At 37.5% G+C, this 17,694-nt stretch overlaps 1 protein-coding gene across 3 annotated transcripts in view; it reads left to right on the plus strand.

The window, feature by feature from the left end:
• The window catches only part of ARMC8 (armadillo repeat containing 8), a 103,535-nt gene that overhangs the window by 24,816 nt on the left and 61,025 nt on the right, over positions 1 to 17,694 (plus strand). For all 3 annotated transcript variants that reach the window (XM_068545975.1, XM_068545977.1, XM_068545976.1), the window contains exons 3-5: positions 11,005 to 11,076; positions 12,431 to 12,573; positions 14,593 to 14,690. In XM_068545975.1, the coding sequence (XP_068402076.1) occupies positions 11,005 to 11,076; positions 12,431 to 12,573; positions 14,593 to 14,690 (313 nt within the window). The remainder of the gene's footprint in view (positions 1 to 11,004; positions 11,077 to 12,430; positions 12,574 to 14,592; positions 14,691 to 17,694) is intronic.

Here is a 17,694-nt window from a genome sequence, read left to right on the forward strand (position 1 = left end):
TCTGTTCTATTTATACATATAGTAGGTGCACAATAATTGCCTAAGTTGACTTGAAATGAAGTTCACTGTAAATCTCTCAAGTACCTGCTGAATCAAAGCCTTATGTTAAAAGTAACTTTAGTTTGAATAATAGATCATCATTATCCACTTCTTTTAAAATTGGCAGTTCACATCTGATGATGGTGATTTTGATGGGAATAAGAATAATCTCATTCCTTAACCATGCTGGATATTAGAAACGTATTGTACTTGGATGTTTGGATGTTACATTTTCCAAAAAGAACATCATAATAATTATTATTACAGGGTCAGGGCAGTGAGTAAGTTTGTAATTTTCCAAGTCCAGATAATTTTGTTAAGTTGTTTACCCTGTTGCCTTATTGTAGCTACCCACAAATATGTATTTCTTCCTTATGTCTTATGAAAAGTGAGTTTTCATAAGTAGGTCAGACTTTATGCTCAGACTGTACTTTTCCATATCTACTGTACTTTTCGGCTACTTCATGCCAGTTAGACCAAGAATGAATGTGTAGTATTCCAAATAAGAGCTGCTTCAGGTAAGTGAAAAGTCATACTGGTTCCAAATGAAAATGACATCATTGATCTTTAGCTCTGGCTCCAGCCTTCAATGATTTTAAAGATAATTTTCTGATTTTTAGATGATAATTAGGTTTTCAGTTAAAATTTATGCTATTTTGACTGTTTAGGAATAATATGCTCATACCTGATTGACTTAGACTTTGTTTCTCCAACAGGTCTAGGTTCCAATTATTTTTTTTTTTACTTTTCCTACTATTTTAATGACAAAGTGTGGTGTTTACTTTCTCTCTTGGTTTTGATCACAAATCATAATACTCTGATTTAGACATATGCTGTAGTAGGCACTGCACATGTCGTTTTTATATTCAAGACCTTCTCTACCACACTAAAAATTAAACTCCTTCAGAGCAGAGGAAGGAAGTAGAAAGGTTAACCTCCATGTAAAAGTGGGTGCATTTTGAGTCCATTTATTACTGGGCAAATTTAAGGTTCTAGCTAGATTTTAGCTGAAAATGTTCTCTGACAAATGCATTTTTGTAACATCTTAATATCGACTCCTCTTCTCCCATCCTCAAAGAGTAGACTATCCCCAAGGCTTACGTTTTAGCTTTTCTACCCAGATATTCTTATCTCATCTCGAAGATAATTCAGTATGTATAAAATCAAGATAGATCCTTGTCTTGCTAAGGGATTTATTCTCCAAACTTCCTAGTGTTCTCTGCACCCAGGCACCCAGACTTGAAGTAGTCACTCAGGACATGTCACATATCACATTTCCTGTACCTGTCACACCTATCAAATCATCTTGTTAACTGCTTCCTTAAAATGTCCTCCCTATTAACGGTTCCTATGCTGCTACTTAGTCAGTCTCATATAACCAGATACCTGGATGGATTGAGTAATTTTTTAAACAGACATTTATTGAGTGCCTATCAGGTGCTAGGTAGGCATTGTGCTAGTATGGGAGTATATAAGAGTGAATAATTAGTCACTGCTCTGGGAGATCCTAAAGTCTAATGCAAGAGTCAGATAACTAAAGAGACAGTTCACTGTAGTTTGATTAGTGAATACTGTGATAATGATAAGCACAGAGGGTCTTGGGACCACAGAGGAAGGGCATCAGCCATTTAGTTGCCTCTCTTGACTAGAATTATCTGTATTCAAGTCCATTCCACATTCAGCTTATCTTCCATTGTCATTGCTTCCTTCATGTCCTTTTTCTGATCAAAAGCATGATTTCTCCTTAATCCATCCCCCTTTAGTTTGTCTCTTCTCCCTATCACTTTTCTAACTTTGTTCCATCCTTAATGTTCCACCTTAAAGGGAACCTTCTTTTCAGTCCTGGCTCCTGGTACTGCCCTAGAAGTATGCCATATTCATTTCCAGTATGGTTCCTTTTGCCCTCCTCATCCACTTATTCAAATCCTAGCCATTTTCTAAGGTCCATCTTAGTTCCTACCATTGCTTCAAAACCTGTTAAGCTTGTCTTATCATCTACTTTTCTCAGCCCTATAAGCGCACTATTTATAATATACACTGCCTTACCTTGTTAGTGTTATTTTTGTCTTGTAAACTCTTCAGATCAGGCATCTCATTATGTGATGCTTTTGTATCCTTCATAGAGCCTAGCACAGTGCTGAGCCCAAAAAGTAATTGTTGAATTTCAGTAGTATGTTAGTAGGGCATTCCACCCCCTCCAATATTAAAGATTGGTGGACATGAGATTGAGATTATATATTTCTTTGATCTACTGGGAAAAGGATGTCTTTGACTAAAAGATATGCTTTTATTTTGCATAAAAATGTAAATTGAAAGACAGGAGGAAAAAGGAAATTCATTTACTAAATTCTTTTGTCTTTTCTCTGAATGCCTGATATGCTGGAGGTAATGGAAAAAACACTTGGCATAAAGGACATGGGTTGAGACTGGCTCTGTCATTTATTGTGAAGCTCTGAGAAGAGCCCAAACCCGAGTCTTAGCTTCCTCATCTATAAAATGGGATTAATATTACTCAAGATTGTGGTGAAGATTAAATAATGGGTATGGAATGCTTTGTGAACTTCAAAGCAATGTATAAATCTTGCCTAGTTTTGTTGTGCTCCCATCTCGATAGTGTGAGTTTGTATTTTACAAAAATATGGATTTCTATATGGTATGTTTTGTAATCCATTGATAGTAACTTCTCTGATATTTCCAGGTCAGACTGGTTTCTTGCCTCTGTAGAGGAGACAGACTTCTATCCTAAAAAAGTAATGAGTGTGTTATGTTACAGGCCACTAGGAGGGATACCTAACCCAGGCTTGGGAGTTGTCAGGGCATGCTTCCTGGAGGATGACACTGACATAGAAGCTCAGACCTGAAAGATGAGTAAAGTTGGCCAGGGAGTGATATAAGGGAGGGGATAATAAGGAAATGAAAGAGAGAGAAAATAGCTACACTCTGGGAACTGAAAGAAGCTTCATTTGGCTGGCTCTGAAATTGAATCTTACCCTGCACTTAGATCTGCTAAAAATGAGTATATGTATTGATTATGGCTCTTTCTGTTTTAACTCTTTCATAGAAATGATCTTCTGGTATCCCTTTATATTAACAACTGAATAGAATTTATTTGCAGGGCGTTAACATCTCTTCCTTATCTAGTATAGATATATTTTACTTATTAGAGCCAGAGCAAGAATTGTTTTATTTAGACATTGGTCCATTTTATTAATTGTGTTCTCTTTAGCCTGCAGTTACTCTATAACTACCAGCTGCCTCCTTTGTGTCCTTTTTGCAAACTATTAGGAGAACTGGAAAATTGGTTTTGGAGTTTTTGTTTGCTTTTGTCTATAAAAACATTTACTCTGGCATGGTTTCAGGTATTTGGGTTGTGTTTATAAGGTGGGGACACCACATTTCTGCTTCGTTTACGAAGAATGGGGAGAAATCTGGGAAAATGTTAGGGTTGGGAATTCCAGAATAGAGAGAACCTCCAGAATGGCACCTGGCATAAAATAAACTCTAAGTAGATAGCTAGCTACTGGACAAATGAATGTACTGTGTTGGTATAGGCAGAACACATTAAGAGAAAGAAAAAAGATGAAAGAAAATGACAGACTGCTAAGTTAGGGTCTATAAGCTGACAATTGGGAAGCAGGTCTCTAAGAAAACAGCAGGCATCCATAAGGAGGCGGGAGCTTAGATGTACAATTTCTCATCAACTGTGCTTTACTCAGGGAAGCTTCAGTATCACATAATTTTATAATCATGTATCAGAATTTGGTTAAAACCTTAGTAAACTTCATTCAGCTTAGTCCTCATAAACAAAAACTACCCCTGCTGATCCCCTATAAACCATATGGAAGATCTGAGGGATATTTACAGAGAGAGAGGTAAGGCCCTGAAAAATAGACCACCCTCAAGCACTGAGCTGAAGGAAGAAGACTAACAGGTACAGTGTTTGGCTCAAGACTTGTGAAAATGCTATTCAAAAACTTGCGGGGAGAATCAGCTTTCAGCAGACCACTACATCATAGTAGCATTTTTCTGTAATAATTGAAGAAGGTAATTAAGGAGAGGGTTATTATAATTATTGTTACCAGGGTTTTCAATGCCAGTGAAATTGGTTGGTATTGGAAACACAAGCTGATGATAACATTTAGTCACTGATTTTCTTAATAACTTCCCCCCACTCCCGTTTTCTACTCTTGTTTTTCTATAAGAAATTACAGAACTTTTTCAGGATTGTAACTTTCATGGTTGGCAAAAAAATTCCTGTATATTGTAGAGCTCTGCTGCCTAAAGGAGAAGTCAAAGAGATGCTCAGTAAGTAATTAGGGGAATGTATTTTGGGATATGAAAGAAAGATAATTTATAATGTTTCAACATGTAAGTGCTTAGGCGTGAGCACGTTAGAAAACTTAATGAGGTATGAATGCAAGAGCAGAAACTGTGGACTGATGTAGGTGTGGTATTGATGACCCATATACCATGAGTGCCACTAATCTGATTTTCCAAAGTGAAATAGCTTTTAATGAAAAGTATAGTCTCGAGCAGAAGCAAGAAGAACTACAATCCTGCAGCCTGTGGAACAAAAACCACATTCACAGAAAGATAGACAAGATGAAAAGGCAGAGGGCTATGTACCAGATGAAGGAACAAGATAAAACCCCAGAAAAACAACTAAATGGAGTGGAGATAGGCAACGTTCCAGAAAAAGAATTCAGAATAATGATAGTGAAGATGATCCAGGACCTCAGAAAAAAAATGGAGGCAAAGATCGAGAAGATGCAAGAAATGTTTAACAAAGACCTAAAATAATTAAAGAACAAACACACAGAAATAAACAATGCAATAACTGAAATGAAAACTACGCTGGAAGGAATCAATAGCAGAATAACTGAGGCAGAAGAACGGATAAGTGACCTGGAAGACAGAATGGTGGAATTCACTGCTGAAGAACAGAATGAACAAAAATGAATGAAAAGAAATGAAGACAGCCTAAGAGACCTCTGGGACAACATTAAACGCAACAACATTCACATTATAGGGGTCCCAGAAGGAGAAGAGAGAGAGAAAGGACCCAAGAAAATATTTGAAGAGATTATAGTCGAAAACTTCCCTAACATGGGAAAGGAAATAGCCACCCAAGTCCAGGAAGCGCAGAGAGTCCCATACAGGATAAACCCAAGGAAAAACACGCCGAGACACATAATAATCAAATTGGCAAAAATTAAAAACAAAAAAAAATTACTGAAAGCAGCAAAGGAAAAACGACAAATAACATACAAGGGAACTCCCATAAGGTTAACAGCTGATTTCTCAGCAGAAACTCTACAAGCCAGAAGGTAGTGGCATGACGTATTTAAAGTGATGAGAGGGAAGAACCTACAACCAAGATTACTCTACCTGGCAAGGATCTCATTCAGATTCGATGGAGAAATCAAAAGCTTTACAGACAAGCAAAAGCTGAGAGAATTCAGCACCACCAAACCAGCTCTACAACAAATGCTAAAGGAACTTCTCTAAGTGGGAAACACAAGAGAAGAAAAGGACCTACAAAAACAAACCCAAAACAATTAAGAAAATGGTCATAGGAACATACATATCGATAATTACCTTAAACGTGAATGGATTAAATTCTCCAACCAAAAGACACAGGCTCGCTGAATGGATACAAAAACAAGACCCATACATATGCTGTCTACAAGAGACCCACTTCAGACCTAAGGACACATACAGACTGAAAGTGAGGGGATGGAAAAAGATATTCCATGCAAATGGAAATCAAAACAGAGCTGGAGTAGCAATACTCATATCAGATAAAATAGACTTTAAAATAAAGAATGTTACAAGAGACAAGGAAGGACACTACATAATGATCAAGAGATCAATCCAAGAAGAAGATATAACAATTATAAATATATATGCACCCAACATAGGAGCACCTGAATACATAAGGCAACTGCTAACAGATATACAAGAGGAAATCGACAGTAACACAATAATAGTGGGGGACTTTAACACGTCACTTACACCAATGGACAGATCATCCAAACAGAAAATTAATATGGAAACGCAAGCTTTAAATGACACAACAGACCAGATAGATTTAATTGATATTTATAGGACATTCCATCCAAAAACAGCAGACTACACTTTCTTCTCAAGTGCGCACAGAACATTCTCCAGGATAGATCACATCTTGGGTCACAAATCAAGCCTCAGTAAGTTTAAGAAAATTGAAATCATATCAAGCATCTTTTTTGACCACAACGCTATGAGATTAGAAATCAGTTACAGGGAAAAAACCATCAAAAACAAAAACACATGGAGGCTAAACAATATGTTACTAAATAACCAAGAGATCACTGAAGAAATCAAAGAGGAAATCAAAAAATACCTAGAGACAAATGACAATGAAAACACGACAATCTAAAACCTATGGGATGCAGCAAAAGCAGTTCTAAGAGGGAAGTTTATAGCAATACAGTCCTACCTCAAGAAACAACAAACATCTCAAATAAACAATCTAACCTTTCACCTAAAAGAACTAGAGAAAGAAGAACAAACAAAACCCAAAGTTAGTAGAAGGGAAGAAATCATAAAGAACAAAGCAGAAATAAATGAAATAGAAACAAAGAAAAGAATAGCAAAGATCAGTAAAACTAAAAGCTGGTTTTTTGAGAAGATAAACAAAATTGATAAACCATTAGCCAGACTCATCAAGAAAAGGAGGGAGAGGACTCAAATCAATAAAATTAGAAATGAAAAAGAAGTTACAACAGACACCACAGAAATACAAAGCATCCTAAGAGACTACTACAAGCAACTCTATGCCAATAAAATGGACAACCTGAAAGAAATGGACAAATTCTTAGAAAGGTATAACCTTCCAAGACTGAACCAGGAAGAAATAGAAAATATGAACAGACCAATCACAAGTAATGAAATTGAAACTGTGATTAAAAATCTTCCAACAAACAAAAGTCCAGGACCAGATGGCTTCACAGGTGAATTCTATCAAACATTTAGAGAAGCACTAACACCCATCCTTCTCAAACTCTTCCAAAAAATTGCAGAGGAAGGAACACCCCCAAGCTCATTCTTTGAGGCCACCATCACCCTGATACCAAAACCAGACAAAGATAGTACAAAAAAAGAAAATTACAGACCAATATCACTGATGAATATAGATGCAAAAATCCTCAATAAAATACTTGCAAACAGAATCCAAGAACACATTAAAAGGATCATACACCATGATCAAGTGGGATTTATCCCAGGGATGCAAGGATTCTTCAATATACGCAAATCAATCAATGTGGTACACCATATTAACAAATTGAAGAATAAAAACCATATGATCATCTCAATAGATGCAGAGAAAGCTTTTGACAAAATTCAACACCCATTTATGATAAAAACTCTCCAGAAAGTGGGCATAGAGGGAACCTACCTCAACATAATAAAGGCCATATATGACAAACCCACAGCAAACATCATTCTCAATGGTGAAAAACTGAAACCATTTCCTCTAAAATCAGGAACAAGACAAGGATGTCCACTCTCCCCACTATTATTCAACATAGTTTTGGAAGTCCTAGCCACGGCAGTCAGAGAAGAAAAAGAAATAAAAGGAATCCAAATTGGAAAAGAAGAAGTAAAACTGTCACTGTTTGCAGATGACATGATACTATACATAGAGAATCCTGAAGATGCCACCACAAAACTACTAGAACTAATCAATGAATTTGGTAAAGTTGCAGGATACAAAATTAATGCACGGAAATCTCTTGCATTCCTATAGACTAATGATGAAAAATCTGAAAGAGAAATTAAGGAAATACTCCCATTTACCATTGCAACAAAAAGAATAAAATACCTAGGAATAAACCTGCCTAAGGAGACAAAAGACCTGTATGCAGAAAACTATAAGACACTGATGAAAGAAATCAAAGATGACAGAAAGAGATGGAGAGATATACTATGTTCTTGGATTGGAAGAATCAATATTGTGATAAACTATACTACCCAAAGCAATCTACAGATTCAATGCAATCCCTATCAAATTACCAATGGCATTTTTTACAGAATTAGAACAAAAAATCTTAAAATTTGTATGGAGACACAAAAGACCCCGAATAGCCAAAGCAGTCTTGAGGGAAAAAAACGGAGCTGGAGGAATCAGGCTCCCTGATTTCAGACTATACTACAAAGCTACAGTAATCAAGACAATATGGTACTGGCACAAAAACAGAATCATAGATCAATGGAACAGGATAGAAAGCCCAGAGATAAACCCATGCACCTATGGTCAGCTAATCTATGACAAAGGAGGCAAGGATATACAATGGAGAAAAGACAGTCTCTTCGATAAGTGGTGCTGGGAGAACTGGACAGCTACATGTAAAAGAATGAAATTAGAACAGTCCCTAATACCATATACAAAAAGAAACTCAAAATGGATTAGAGACCTTAATGTAAGACCGGAGACTATAAAACTGTTAGAGGAAAACATAAGAAGAACACTCTTTGACATAGATCACAGCAAGATCTTTTTTGATTCACCTCCTAGAGTAATGGAAATAAAACCAAAAATAAACAAATGGGACCTAATGAAACTTAAAAGTTTTTGCACAGCAAAGGAAACTGCAAACAAGACGAAAAGACAACCCTCAGAATGGGAGAAAATATTTGCAAACGAATCAACGGACAAAGGATTAATCTCCAAAATATATAAACAGCTCATTCAGCTCAATATTAAAAAAACAAACAACCCAATCCAAAAATGGGCAGAAGACCTAAATAGACAGTTCTCCAAAGAAGACATACAGATGGCCAAGAAGCACATGAGAAGCTGCTCAACATCACTAATTATTAGAGAAATGAAAATCAAAACTACAATGAGGTATCACCTCATACCAGTTAGAATGGGCATCATCAGAAAATCTACAAACAATAAATGCTGGAGAGGGTGTGGAGAAAAGGGAACCCTCTTGCACTATTGGTGGGAATGTAAATTGATACAGCCACTATGGAGAACAGTATGGAGGTTCCTTAAAAAACTAAAAATAACAACAACAACAACAAAAAAACTAAAAATAGAATTACCATATGACCCAGGAATCCCACTACTGGGCATATACCCAGAGAAAACCATAATTCAAAAAGACACATGCACCCCAATGTTCATTGCAGCACTATTTACAATAGCCAGGACATGGAAGCAACCTAAATGCCCGTGGTCAGATGAATGGATAAAGAAGATGTGGTACATGTATACAATGGGCTATTACTCAGCCATAAAAAGGAATGAAATTGGGTCATTTGTAGAGACATGGATGGAACTAGATACTGTCATACAGAGTGAGGTAAGTCAGAAAGAGAAAAATATTATATATTAATGTGTATATGTGGAACCTAGAAAATGGTACAGATGAACCAGTTTGCAGGGCAGATATTGAGACAGATGCAGAAAGCAAACGTATGAACACCAAGGGGGGAAAGTGGCGGGGGTGGGGGGTGGGATGAATTGGGAGATTGGGATTGACATATATACACTAATATGTATAAAATGGATAACTAATAAGAACCTGCTGTATAAAAAAATAAATAAAATAAAATTCAAAAAAAAAAAGTATTGTCTCCCTTTTATTTACAAGGCAGGTACAGTACTGAAAAATACAGTTTTCTTTAGGATTGTGCAAAAAAGGCTTTCTATTTTAAAACTATGGCCAGAAGTTTCCAGACACTCTCATAAACTTCTGAAATGCCCGTGGAGGCTCTGATGCCTTCTTCCATACTTTGAGAATCACAGTGTTCTAATGTTCTATATTAAGGTAGCACTACTGACCAATTAGCGTAAGCTTTTTTATTAAACATTTTATTAGTACTGGGCTTATTTTGAGCTATTTATATTTTCTCTCCCTGTCCTTTGGGAACAACCATGTGTTTGTGAACCAACTGGTCATTGATATTCTTATTATGGAATAGAGTTTTACTCCTGGTGAAGTAAAGATCTGAGTGTAGCTAGAGTAAAAAATACTGGTGAATATATGGGAAATATAAAAGATTTTTTCTCATTTTTTAAATCTCCTTAAAAGATAAGTGGCTGTTTAAGGAAAAATAGTACAATATAGGGAATTCCCTGGTGGTCCAGTGGTTAGGACTCTGTGCTTCTACTGCAGGGGGCATGGGTTCGATCCCTGGTGGGGAAACTAAGATCTCACAGCGCAGCCAAAAAAAAAAAAAAAAGTACAATATATTACGTTGTTTCTAACTAATTTAAAAATAAAATCTATGACAGCAGCTCAAAGAATGGATAGGAAGATGGAAGTATATGCTTGCAAGACTCTTACAATACACATGAGATGGGACAATATCCCTTGAAGATTGACTGTGTTAAGTTAAAAGGTGCATATTGTAAATTGTAAAGCAACCACTGAAAAACAACAAAACAAAACCCAAAGAGGTACAGCTAATAAGACAATAAAAGAGATAAAATGGAATCAGAAATATTCAGTCCAGAGAAGTCAGAAAAAAAGGAAAAAAGTAAAGTCATTGTCCCTGAAACAAGATCAGATCTGTTCTGTGGGCTGGCTGCTTTTACTCCCTCCTCCCAGAGCTGTGCATGAGAAGATGGCCTATATTTCTTTTTATTCAAAGGATTGGTAGCCTTTTTTGAAGAACTCAACTTTCTTTGTATTGGAAGTCTTTTGCCAATACTCAAGATGTCTCTCATTTCCCCCTCCCCCCACCTTGCTACTCTCCTGTTTTACAGCCCCAGGTTTATAAGGTACCTATCTCTGTCCCTTCTCTTTGGCACTCCAGGTGGAAAAGCGTCAGTGTTTTCACTTTGTCCCTAACTTCTGTACTTGCCAATCCAAGATGTTGCATAATAAAGATAAAGTGGGATGCATTGATCTTTTATTTTTCTGTGATGTCTCAGCATACCTTACCCTTTTCTCTTTCCCCTGAATTCAGAGACATGAAAAATGCTGTAATTGGAAACAACAAGCAGAAAGCCAACCTCATTGTTCTAGGAGCTGTTCCGAGGTAAGTTTGCTGTCATCCCCTTTTCTGCTATTCATACTAAGTTTTGAATGTATTTCTCATTCTCAACCATAAGACCTATCCTTTTTCTGTATTGTCTGTTCTCTTATTTTTTTTTTTAATAAATGCTTTGAAGTATATGAAGCATCTCTTTAAAAAAAATTAAGGTACCAGGGAATGGAATATGAAACAGATGTATTAATACTTTTTAGAGGTTCAGGAAGATCATTGACCCTGCAATAAAAGGATGTGTTGTGTAGATAAGCAGTGTACACCAGCCTGAATCTTCCCTGTCTCCTTTGCGCTCTGGCAGTTTTTGTATGATTGCATAATTATTTATTAGGATTCTCAAAACCTTTTTTGAATTTAAAAAAAATTTTTGGTTTTTTAACCCTGCTTTTCTTTTTTAATTTCTAATTTTTTCGAATTTGCTGGTTTTTAAGTTAACATAGAAAGTTTGATTTCTTCTGATGAAGCTAATAAGCTTCCTTTTGGTAGACAGTGACAGTTGTATAACTTCCTCTTTGCCTTTGCTACCCAGAACTAAGTTTTATGTGCGATTGCTGTAGGTTTTTCATTCAGAATTTTTTAATGTTTTGGTTTTTTCTCTTTCTTCTTTTCTATCTTTTAATATAGGATTAATGGTTTTATTGTTTTTATTGTGATTGACCTTTGGTCACTATAAAGCTGTCAGCAGCCTTTCTTAGGGAATTAATGCTCAGTATATATAAATATGCTTTAGGGGGCATGAAGGTTCTACATAAAGGAGATGGTCATGAGTGGTGGATGATTAGAATTTGGGGAGTATTTATTTGGCAGGCTGGCCTGGAGTAGAAATAGGATCTTCTGATCTCCCAAATAGGAGGACTGGAGAAAGAAGAGAGCTTCCCTTGCTTGAAGAGCAGCACAAGGACTCTGAATATTCCCTCCAGGCTAGATCTCTGTGATCTCTGAACTGCAGTATTGGGGATTCAAGGTCCTTAAGATCCGGCAGCACTTGGCTTTGGGAGTCTTCATATCCTGGAGTGGCAGATAACGTGGACTGTGGTGCTGCTGTTTCCACAGAGATCACTTGTGGACAACTTTCAGATTCACAGTTCTGATAAACTAAGATTATATGATAGTTCTGTTGCTCAAAATGAAGAAAATCTCTTTAGATCCACCCGCACTCGATATTCCATTATTAAATTAACAGCTTATATAAAAATATGACCATTTCCTAGCCCTCTATAAGCTCACCAACCATATTTTCAGTGTGTGGGATGTATTGGTAGCCTTTTTCTGTAACACTACTTTTAGCTAATGTTTACTTTTAAGTTTTTTTGTCTCTTCTGTTTATCAAGTTCTTTCTTTTTAGATTATTGTACTTGCTTCAGCAAGAAACCTCAAGCACAGAGTTGAAAACTGAATGTGCAGTGGTATTGGGAAGTCTTGCTATGGGTACTGAAAACAATGTTAAGTCTCTACTCGATTGCCATATTATCCCTGCCTTACTGCAAGGTATGTAAAGAAGTCATTTTTTTTTTTTTTATTTCCTCTTTGATTTCTTCAGTGATCTCTTGGTTATTTAGTAACATATTGTTTAGCCTCCATGTGTTTTTGTTTTTGATGGTTTTTTCCCTGTAACTGATTTCTAATCTCATAGCGTTGTGGTCAAAAAAGATGCTTGATATGATTTCAATTTTCTTAAACTTACTGAGGCTTGATTTGTGACCCAAGATGTGATCTATCCTGGAGAATGTTCTGTGCGCACTTGAGAAGAACGTGTAATCTGCTGTTTTTGGATGGAATGTCCCATATATATCAATTAAATCTATCTGGTCTATTGTGTCATTTAAAGCTTCTGTTTCCTTATTTATTTTCATTTTGGATGATCTGTCCATTGGTGTAAGTGAAGTGTTAAAGTCCCCCACTATTATTGTGTTACTGTCGATTTCCTCTTGTATATCTGTTAGCAGTTGCCTTATGTATTCAGGTGCTCCTATGTTGGGTGCATATATATTTATAATTGTTATATCTTCTTCTTGGATTGATCCCTTGATCATTATGTAGTGTCCTTCCTTGTCTCTTGTAACATTCTTTATTTTAAAGTCTATTTTATCTGATATGAGTATAGCTACTCCAGCTTTCTTTTGATTTCCATTTGCATGGAATATCTTTTTCCATCCCCTCACTTTCAGTCTGTATGTGTCCCTAGGTCTAAAGTGGGTCTCTTGTAGACAGCATATGTATGGGTCTTGTTTTTGTATCCATTCAGCCAGTCTATGTCTTTTGGTTGGGGCATTTAATCCATTCACGTTTAAGGTAATTATTGATATGTATGTTCCTATGACCATTTTCTTAATTGTTTTGGGTTTGTTTTTGTAGGTGTTTCCCTTCTCTTGTGTTTCTTGCCTAGAGAAGTTCCTTTAGCATTTGTTGTAGAGCTGGTTTGGTGGTGCTGAATTCTCTTAGCTTTTGCTTGTCTGTAAAGCTTTTGATTTCTCCATCAAATCTAAATGAGATCCTTGCCGGGTAGAGTAATCTTGGTTGTAGGTTCTTCCCTTTCATCACTTTAAGTATATCATGCCACTCCCTTCTGGCTTGCAGAGTTTCTGCTGAGAAATCAGCTGTTAACCTTATGGGAGTTCCCTTGTATGTTATTTGTCATTTTTCCCTTGCTGCTTTCAATAATTTTTCTTTGTCTTTAATTTTTGCCACTTTGATTACTATGTGTCTCGGCGTGTTTCTCCTTGGGTTTATTCTGTATGGGACTCTCTGCGCTTCCTGGACTTGGGTGGCTATTTCCTTTCCCATGTTAGGGAAGTTTTCGACTATAATCTCTTCAAATATTTTCTCTGGTCCTTTGTCTCTCTCTTCTCCTTCTGGGACCCCTATAATGCGAATGTTGTTGCGTTTAATGTTGTCCCAGAGGTCTCTTAGGCTGTCTTCATTTCTTTTCATTCTTTTTTCTTTAGTCTGTTCCGCAGCAGTGAATTCCACCATTCTGTCTTCCAGGTCACTTATCCGTTCTTCTGCCTCAGTTATTCTGCTATTGATTCCTTCTAGTGTAGTTTTCATTTCAGTTATTGTATTGGTCATCTCTGTTTGTTTGTTCTTTAATTCTTCTAGGTCTTTGTTAATCATTTCTTGCATCTTCTCAATCTTTGCCTCCATTCTTATTCCGAGGTCCTGGATCATCTTCACTATCATTATTCTGAATTCTTTTTCTGGAAGGTTGCCTATGTCCACTTCATTTAGTTGTTTTTCTGGGGTTTTTTCTTGTTCCTTCATCTGGTACATAGCCCTCTGCCTTTTCATCTTCTCTATCTTTCTGTAACTGTGGTTTTTGGTCCACAGGCTGCAGGATTGTAGTTTTTCTTGCTTCTGTTGTCTGCCCTCTGGTGGTTGAGGCTATCTAAGAAGCTTGATGGGAGGCTCTCAAGAAGTCATTTTTATACAAGTAAAAATTAGAATCAGTTTGCAGAGTTTTAAATATGAGTTGAAAGGATGAGTCTCAAATCTGTTTTCTATTAATAGGACTACTGTCCCCAGACCTGAAGTTCATTGAAGCTTGCCTCCGATGCCTGCGCACCATCTTCACCAGTCCCGTTACTCCAGAGGAACTACTGTATACAGTGAGTTTTAGGTGTTTTTGAATCATCAGTTACATTTTACTAACAGCATACTTCTAATTTATTGGGTTGGCCAAAAAGTGCCTTCAGTTTTTAAGTAAAAATGAAAGACACATTTTTCATTTTCACCAAGAACTTTATTGAACAACGTGTTCACCCTTTTGTTCCACTACCTTCTGCCATTTTTCAGGCAGCTTCATAATTCCATCTTCCCAAAACTTTTTATCTTTTTGAGCAAAGAACTGTTCCAGGTGCCTTTTACAGTCTTCCAGGGAATTGAAATTTTTTCCATTAAGAGAATTTTGTAAAGACCTAAATAATTGGAAATCCGAAGGTGCAATGTCTGGTGAATACGGCCGATGAATCAGAGCTTCCCAGCCAAGCTGTAACAGTTTTTGCCTGGTCATCAAAGAAACATGCGGTCTTGCATTATCGTGATGGAAAATTATGCGTTTTCTGTTGACTAATTCTGGACGCTTTTCATCGAGTGCTGCTTTCAGTTGATCTAACTGGGAGCAGTACTTGTTGGAATTAATTGTTTGGTTTTCCGGAAGGAGCTCATAGTAGAGGACTCCCTTCCAATCCCACCATATGGACAACATCACCTTCTTTGGATGAAGACCGGCCTTCGGTGTGGTCGGTGGTGGTTCATTTCACTTGCCCCACGATCTCTTCCGTTGCACGTTATTGCACAGTATCCACTTTTCATCGCCCACCACGATTTGTTTTAAAAACGGAACTTTTTCATTATGTTTCAGTAGAGAATCGCATGTGGAAATACGGTCAAGAAGGTTTTTTATCCTTAACTTATGTGGAACCCAAACATCAAAGCGGTGAACATAACCAAGCTGGTGCAAATGATTTTCAGCGCTTGATTGGGATATTTTGAGTATGTCGGCTACCTCCCACATGGTATAACGTTTATTATTCTCATCCAATGTCTCGATTCGATCACTTTCAACTGTTCTACCCGACCGTGGAGCATTGTCCAGCGAGAAATCTCCAGCACGAATTTTGCAAACCACTTTTGACACGTTCAATCAGTCACAGCACCTTCTCCGTACACTGCACAAATCTTTTTCTGCGTTTCAGTTGCATTTTTACCTTTCTTGAAATAATAAAACATAATATGCCAAAATTGTTGCTTTTTTTTCTTTCGTCTTCAATATTAAAATGGCTACACAAAAATTCACCAATTTTGATAATGTCTTTTTTTAAATGCACACTGATATGACAGCTGTCACATACAATCTAACAAAATTGTTTTGAATAGAGTTAAAGACAGTGAAGTGCTACTAGAGCCATCTTAACGGAAAAAACCGAACGAACCTTTTGGCCAACCCATGCTTAGCATCTCAAAACTGATCTTAACTGTGATAACTGTGTTGTAGAAAAGTCTCAAGAAGTGTTTGAAGTCTTGCTAATTTGCAAATATCAAACGTTCTAGGCTTTGTAAAGAAGTGAAAGATCGTCTCAGATCTTGAGGAATTTGTAAGCTGGTTTTTTTTTTTGGTTTTTGTAAAAAGACCCTTCTTAATTTCCTAATAGGTACAAATTAAGGAAGTATATTTAATGCACTCACTATATATAGGTTAAGTCCAGTAGAGTAGGCATTGTAGAGAAGGTAGAATTCGACCTGGTCTTGAATAATGGATAAGATTTCAAGAAGTGGAGAGAAAAGAAGCTGTTCTAGGAAACATCTGTGTAAGAGAGAATATGTAGGACAGTGGACAGAATAGTCTAATGCAGGAAGGGAATCCGTGTTCATTTCGGCTGGAGAGGTGAACCAGAAGCAGCTTGTTAGAGGCTTACTTACCGGGCTAGAATCAGAATACACGTGAGAGAATCTAAAGATCTTTAGAGTCATTCAGTGGTTTTCAAAAACTTCAGGGATTATTAGGGGGTGTTTCTGGGGGTTTTTTTTCCTTTTTTTTAAATTTATTTATTTATTTATTTATGGCTGTGTTGGGTCTTCGTTTCCGTGCAAGGGCCCTCTCCAGCTGTGGCAAGCGGGGGCCACCCTTCACTGCGGCGCGTGGGCCTCTCACCATCGCGGCCTCCCCTGTTGCGGAGCACAGGCTCCAGACGCGCAGGCTCAGCAATCGTGGCTCACGGGCCCGGCCGCTCCGTGGCATGTGGGATCCTCCCAGACCAGGGCTCGAACCCATGTCCCCTGCATTGTCAGGCAGACTCCCAACCACTGCGCCACCAGGGAAGCCCTAGGGGGTGTTTTTATCTGTTGATTACTTGGGACTTTCTTAATAAAAATTATCCAGACTAGTATTTTTCAAACTCTTATCCACAGTCCACAGTAAGAATGATATTTTCCACTGCCATACTGTGTGTGTGTGGCGGAAAGGGGAGGGGGCGAGGGGTGGTGGAACATCCTGAGATAGTCTTCACAAAACAGTTCCATAAATCTGGTGCCTTCTGATTTCTGTTCTATCCTTTTTCATTTAAAAAAAATGCTGGTTGTGATTCTCTGAGCTGACACACAGAATGTCAGAGTTTCAAAGTGGACACATATGAATCAGAGATCTTGTCCAGAATCATGTTTTACAAGTATTTCAAGAATATAAGCAGTCAAGAGGCACAGGCAAAGCAGGCAGGGAGAGGGAACATGCCACGTGCCTCCATAGTTTGTTTTTCCTACATTAGGCCCTTGCTCCTCTGGCTTGTAATGATGCATAAGGTCTGTGAGGTTTGTGGGTCACCTCACACAGCAGGGAGGCTCTAAATTATGAAACATCTCAATTTTATACCTCAGGGATTTGTGCAGCATTCTTCAGGGAGCCATGCCTCATAAATCCAAAGACTGTTTACTACACTGGTTCTCAAACTTGAGCATGCACCAGAATTACCTGGAGAGCTCATTAAACACAGAATCCTGGACCCTACCTACAGAGTTTCTGATTCAGTGAGTGTGGGGTAGGGCCTGAGAATATGCATTTCTAACAAGTTTCCCAGTAACTTGAGATGCTACTGGTCCACGGACCACTCTTTGAGA

The sequence above is a fragment of the Eschrichtius robustus genome, chromosome 6, assembly GCF_028021215.1.
Source record: "Eschrichtius robustus isolate mEscRob2 chromosome 6, mEscRob2.pri, whole genome shotgun sequence".
In the NCBI taxonomy this organism is placed as follows: domain Eukaryota; kingdom Metazoa; phylum Chordata; class Mammalia; order Artiodactyla; family Eschrichtiidae; genus Eschrichtius; species Eschrichtius robustus.